Source organism: Alligator sinensis, unplaced genomic scaffold (genome assembly GCF_000455745.1).
Source record: "Alligator sinensis unplaced genomic scaffold, ASM45574v1 scaffold78_1, whole genome shotgun sequence".
NCBI lineage: Eukaryota > Metazoa > Chordata > Crocodylia > Alligatoridae > Alligator > Alligator sinensis.
This window is the reverse complement of record NW_005842171.1, coordinates 377,040-383,714: the sequence shown is the minus strand read 5'-3', so window position 1 is coordinate 383,714 and position 6,675 is coordinate 377,040. Positions and strand designations below refer to the sequence as shown.

The window sequence follows — 6,675 nt, the reverse complement described above, 5'->3', positions numbered from 1 at the left end:
CACACGATCTGGGGGCAGCAGGGCAAGCCCTACGAGGAAAGGCTAAGGGACCTGAACCTGTTCAGCCTCCACAAGAGAAGGCTGAGGGGGGATCTAGTGGCCTGTTACAAACTAGTCAGAGGGGACCAGCAGGCATTGGGGGAGTCCCTGTTCCCCTGAGCACTACCAGGAGTGACTAGAAATAACGGTCTCAAGCTGGCAGAGGGCAGATTCTGACTAAACATCAGGAGGCGCTACTTCACACTCAGGGCAGCTAGGATCTGGAACCAACTTCCAAGCAAAGTGGTGCTGGCTCCTACCCTGGGGGTCTTTAAAGGAGGTTAGACGAACATCCTGCTGAGGTTGTTTGACCCCGGTACTTTTTCCTGCCATGGCAGGGGTTCGGACTTGATGATCTGCTCAGGTCCCTTCCGACCCTTCCGACTATGAAACTATGAATCGATTCGGTTTTTGCAGATTAGTCTAAACTGCACAGACTGAACTGATAAGCAAATGAACATACGTTCACTTTTGATTTAGGAATGCAGGGGATCAAGCCAGAAACTGAGGGGAGCTAGAGCACACCTGCCAACCACTGCCAAAGGGAAGGGAAGAGAGAAGCCCTCCAAGGCTTTCCCCACCCTACTCCAGAGGAGGGAGCATGGCCAGGCACCAGCCTGCTGGAGGGTGGGGCCCCCAACCCAGGTCTGCCTGGTGGGGGTGGGCAGTGCCTGCCAGGCTTATGCCCCTGCTCTTCACTTGGGGGTGGGGAGGGAGGCAGTTGCTGCCAGACTGAGGAGCAAGAGTGGGGGTGGGGAAAAAGGTAGTGGCATTGAATTCATAAAAGCTTGAAGAAGAATTGTCCTTTCTCTGAACCAAGCATGCATTGAACACTGCACTTTGCAGCCTCAAGCATAAGACAGAACAATCAAAAACCTTTGCCTAAGCTAAGATACAGCCCATTAAAACACAGTGAGAGCACACATAGCTTAGTCTGACTTAAAATGGAATGTAATAAACCAAAAAGATACAAGAAAGCCTTGCATAAGTCTTATGCAATCCTGAGGGCAGTGTCTCCTTACAGTCACATATTCAGAAAGTCCTTTCTTAGGTATTCCAGTCTCCCACCTTTTACAGGTTCTGCTTTATAATTTAATTGTAGTTCTCTGCTTTCCTTGGTCACACTAGCTCAAGCTGTCTGCAATCCTTTCCTGTTTCTTTGTCTCCAGGACATACAAGTGATAATTATGCCAGGTCTTTGCCAACACAAGGGCTGGAGGGACTGGTCTCCCACCTCTGTCTGGTCCTGCAGGGCTTGGCTCTGTGTTCACAGGTGGCAGGGGACCAGTCCCTCCAGCCCTAGTTCCCTAGCCTCTTCCCCCTCCCCCATGGGCTAGGGGAGCATGGGGAGTTATGTAAGCTCCCTCCCCCTCCCCTTACCAACTGCTTGCAACAATCTCAGCCAGAGGTGGAAGGGGGTGGAGTCTTCTGGTCTGCCATTTCTAAATGTAGTTCTCTGCTTTCTTTGGTCACACCAGCCCAAGCAATCTCTCTCCTGTTCCCTTAGCTCTATTTCCAGCACTTATATGTTATGATTGTGTCAGGTCTTTACCACCTCTCAGTCTGGTCCTGAAGAGCTTGGTGCCAGCATGCTGAACTGGGGAAGTGGATAAAGCCCCTCTGAGACCCCAGACCACAACCAGCATTTGCCTGGGGGGGCAGTACCTCTCAGACTATTGCCTGCCTGCACACTGCACCTTGCTCTAGCAGAGAGCAGCGGGTATGGGCAGCACACTGAATTGGGGACAGGGGGGATTAAAGCCCCTCTGAGACCCCAGAGTCCAGCAGGGGTTTGCCTGGGAGGGCAGTCCCTCTCAGGCTGTTGCCCCACCCTGCCCCATACTCCTACCCCCTCCACTCGAGGGCGGAAAGGTCTGGCAGGGTCTGCCCCCCTCCCTCTCAGAAAGACCTGGCTGCAGTCCCCAGCCAGGTTTCCAATCCCCACCCCTTTGCCAGCCAGCCCTCACTGCTCTGGCAAGAGAACAGAGGGATGGGGCCAGCCCTGCTCTCTGGAGCAGACAGCCCAGCCCAGAACTGCAAAGCATGCTGGGGGACTCTGATTTAACTTAAACCAGGAAGGGGTCTAGGGCAGACGTTGCATAAACCAATTTGACCTCAATCACTTAAGTCTGATACTACATTCAACCAGGTTTACCTTAAACCACTTTCAGCCATTTTGAAACTGATTTATGTGCCCTGAACTTCTGTTCTGTTACAGGTTTACACCAGTTTCTGATCACTTAAACTGGTTTATGTGTAACTTCTGTCCCTAGCCTTAGAGCATGCTCTGTGCATACACACTAGAAAATTCTTGAACTACAGGTGGGCTTTACCACATCAGGAGGGAAGGTAGACAACAGGATTTTCCACACAGCTTCTGGCACAAAATAAACCTTGACTTGTTTGAAGGCTAAGCCAGGAGAACACAGAACATAGTATGTGTATCAGATCCCTGTCATACATTACATTTATGGTGCAATTAACACAAACTAGTAATTATCAAACTAGACACAAAGATATTCCACAAAATATGCAGAACATTTTTATGGCTGGTTTATATGCCAGCATGAACTGAAGGTGTAGTTTATCTCCATGCTGATGCTGACAATCTGCTGATTTTCAGCACTGGCATCTGGAAAGGGGTCAGCATTAGGACTGAGATAGCCCTGGTTCCAAAGCCAGAAATGGGCTGCTGAGGGAGCAAGCTGCTACTAGGAACCTGGTAAGCCCTGCATCCGGAAGTCTTTCCTGCTCTACCCTGTAAAATGCCAGGCCACAGGGTGCCTTGCTCCCTAATCCAGCAGAACGACTGCCTTGCTTGCAGTTCCAGTGGGTGCAGCAGTGCTGAGAGCAGGGTGGAGATGGGGCCATGAGGTCTGGTGTCCAGAGCAGGGCAGAGATGGGGCTAGAAAGCCCAGTGCCCAGAGAAGGGCAGAGATAGAGCCAAAGCAGGCAAAAGCTCTAAGCAGGGCAGAGACAGGGCTAGAGAACCCAGTGCCCAAAGCAGGGTGCAGAGCCATAGTAGGTAAGACAAGGTCTGGAACCCAGAAGTTGGGTCCAGTACAGTGGGCTAAAAGGCCCTGCAAGAGAAAGAGGGCAGAGGCCAAGAAGGCTGAGGCCTCCACAGGGGAAAAAGACTGAATGATAACACCAGCAAAGCATGGACATAGCTGTAAAGGAGATAGGAGGCAATGAACACAGCCCTTAAGGTACCTGGTGGCAAGAGACAAGAAGAAATAGTGAGGCAGAGGAACTGGACAAGTGGTTTCACTGGGGGACTTGGGCCGTCTCCCAATCCTTTTCTTTTCAAATAACAATCAAGGCATGGCAGAAAAGTAAGAGAGGGAAGGACCCCAGGAACTGGAGGAGACAGGAGTCCGGTGGTCTCCAGAGGGCATGACCATGCCATTCAACCCAGCTACAGTCCACAAATCAACAGTGCCCTAGGATTGTGTCCCTTTCTCCAATCGTGAACCCATGTGGATGAACACAGTATCCCACTTGCAAAAGAAGCACAGAATTTGATTGTACCTTTAGTTAATACCATTTGTGTCTATAACTGCAAAATATAATCACTGCTAGATACAATTAAATCACATTGCCATTTACCTCAAAGTTTTTGACAAGCTGCTTTGGTTTTACTTTGATGAACATTTCATATTTTCCAAACTGTCGTTTCAACAGTTCTTCATAGGTCAGTTCAAAAGTGACTTTACTGGCTGCTGCAATGTTGACTGAAACAGTGAATTTTTCAGTTTTTCTTCCAGAAGCCCTAGAAGTTCCAGAAATGTTCAATGAACAAATCACAAATTAGAAAAGGAAGTTTGTTTCCTCTTCACTGCTGTGTAGTTACTTAAGAGCCAAACCCAAAAATGAGTGCAACAGAAATTAGATTTCTGTGTCTGATTGTTAGCTTACAGTCATGTCAAATAGCATTTATACAAGTTGCCCAGAATAACAAGTTACAACTATATAATTTCTCAGTCAGTAAAACATATTCTCAATCAATAAAAACTGAAGAACTGACTTTTCCCAAGGGGTGCACTGATAGAGATTATTTGAACCAATACCAATGGCCAATTTTTAAGGAGCCATATTGGCCGATACCAATCTGATTCCAATATGTAGCAAGGCATCTTAGAGACAATCATCGGGCTGGTAAGTCTGTTGTGGGGGAAGGGGTGGGGGAAAGGAAGGGGCATGGATGGGGCGCAGATTGAGGCCCCCGCAATGAGGGAGGGAGTGGGACTGGGGAAGGGGTAGGTGCTGCCCACTCAGGGAAGGATGGGGCACGGGTGCTCGCGGGGGCATTGGGGGGGGGGGGGGGGCAGCTCCCACCCTACATGCAACTCAGGAGGGCATGGAGGGCATGTGCCCCTGGATCTGCATGCGGGGTGAGGGCAGTTTGCCACTGTGGGCTGGGAGCTGTGCCAGGCTCTTCCCATCAAAGGGGCTAGGCTGGGCTGCACTCAGGGCGAGCAGCTGCAGTGTTGGGAGGGAGCTACAGGAGGGGCTGCAGCCAGCCCAAAATTTGCCATAACTTCCCCGTAGCCCCACTCCCAGCGCCACCATCACCCACCCCAAGTGCAACCCAGCCCAACACCCCTACCAGGAAGAGCCCAGCGCCACCCCAGCCCAGCCTGCAGTGACAGCCCACCCCGCCCTCGCCCCACACACAGATCCAGGGGCACAGGTCCCCCGTTCCCTCCCCAGGGTGCACAACCTGCTCCACACCACCCCAGCTGAGCAGCGCCTATCCCAGCCCCACTTCCTCCCTCACTGTGGGGGCCTTGATCTGCCCCCTCCCATTCCCCTTCCCTCCTCCCACTTCTTCCTCCACAACAGACTTGCTAGCCAAATGCTGTTCTCCAAGCCACCAGGCTGCGCTCCTGGCTGCATGCATGCTGGGGCTATGCACATGTATGGGGCATTTATCAGCCACATTGTCGGCCACATCAGGCAAAAAAAGCCTATTTCCAATACTGTCAATTTTCCCTATATCAGTGCCGATCCGATATGGGACTGCTGTATTGGTGCACCTCTACTTTTCACAATTATACATATGGCTTGAATAATCAGAAGTTGTCTGTCCTTCCCTCATAAAGTTCAAACTTTTAATATATGCTAAAAATACATTACTATTCTCAGTTTTACCTACAAGATGATACAATAAAGAAACAAAAAAAAATTAAAAACCCATTGTAAGGCAATATGCTTACTTGACAAGGCCTGCAGTCTGTCCTTTTGAAACAGCCTTCTCATATTGCTTTTTTGCAGCCTCTTTTTCTTTTATGTTCCCAGGATATGTGACACCATCAATTGTCCTAAAAGTGGAAAAGTATCTAATTTAGTGGAATGATTTGTCTTAATATGTGAAAATATACTGTGATCCAGCCCTCTGTTTAACAACTTGTTTGCTACAAATAATTTTAAAGAGAGGCAAGGACTTTCTGTAGGTGGTATTTTTTATTGGACCAACTGCATAGTTGGGATACATTTAGGCAAGCTTTCAAATGCAGAATAATCTTGTCAAGTGTTGGTCACTTTTTATAAAGTGCTGAACAATCTCCCTTTCCAGCAACTTCAATTGGAGTTACAAGCACTGAGTTCAGCATCTTACAGGATCAAGACCAATTCCTACCCTGAAAATAAATTAGACCAAAATTGAGCAGATGATCTCACATTATTTAAATCGTTAGCAAATGCCTGAACCAGTTACAAGGGTGCCACTGTAAGGAAAAATAAGGTGATAATACATTTCTCTCTTATCTTCAGTCTTTCATCAACTATTCAAATTACTAAAAAGAAAATCTATGGTTAGATATGTCTATGGTTAGGAAACCTATCTATCTATGGTTAGGAAACCATCTATGTCTATTGTTAGGAAATACCATAGACAATGGAACAAGTTTCTGGAAACAAAAGGTATTTCTGGAAAAAGAATACTGGCAATAAAGGTAACTCTTTTGGGGGTCACACAAACAGGTAAAAAAAACCCTGAAAATTAATTATATAATTCACGAAGACAGCATTGTTTAGGGGTTTCAAAAATACTTTGCATGTTTATTCTTTGTATCGCTAATTTAGCCCAAAAAACATGTCTGTTCAGATGAGGGATGCAAGTATCATTAAAAAAATTATCTGTTTAATGTCCTCTAATTATATTAGTTAAACAGTACTAGCATATACCTTGTTTAGTGACCTCTGGCAGGAACAGCCCTGGCCCTTTACATCTTCACCATACACCCGGTGCTGTGTGGGCCCCAGGCTGCTTGTGGGGAGCCACAGCTGAGGGACAGCAGGAGCAGCCAAATCACTAGGGTGTGCTGCCTAGTTACAGAGCCACAGCTTTCCTTGACCCTCACAAGCAGGGGCTGGGGCTACAGATGAAGCTTGGGCTGTGGACTACTCCTGCAGCCAGATCCCACCACAATGGGGAGGAAAGGAGGAGCTGGGCACGCCCACAGGGGTTGGGTCGGGCCTTCCCATTGCAGCAGTGAAACTCTGTGATGGATCTGCCTGGCCTCCACAGGGCACTGGGCTTCCTATGACTCCAGCTACACTTGTGCCATTGCAACCCAGACCTGGAAGGCTCCTCCATGTTGCCAGCTGGGCCCACCCCAACTTGACCTGAAG

At 48.5% G+C, this 6,675-nt stretch overlaps 1 protein-coding gene across 2 annotated transcripts in view; it reads right to left on the bottom strand.

Moving 5' to 3' along the window:
- The window catches only part of LOC102387098 (inter-alpha-trypsin inhibitor heavy chain H3), a 141,205-nt gene that overhangs the window by 76,009 nt on the left and 58,521 nt on the right, over nt 1-6,675 (bottom strand). For both annotated transcript variants that reach the window (XM_025206770.1, XM_014520940.2), the window contains exons 4-5: nt 5,259-5,363; nt 3,649-3,811 (exon numbers count right to left, since the gene is read on the bottom strand). In XM_025206770.1, the coding sequence (XP_025062555.1) occupies nt 3,649-3,811; nt 5,259-5,363 (268 nt within the window). The remainder of the gene's footprint in view (nt 1-3,648; nt 3,812-5,258; nt 5,364-6,675) is intronic.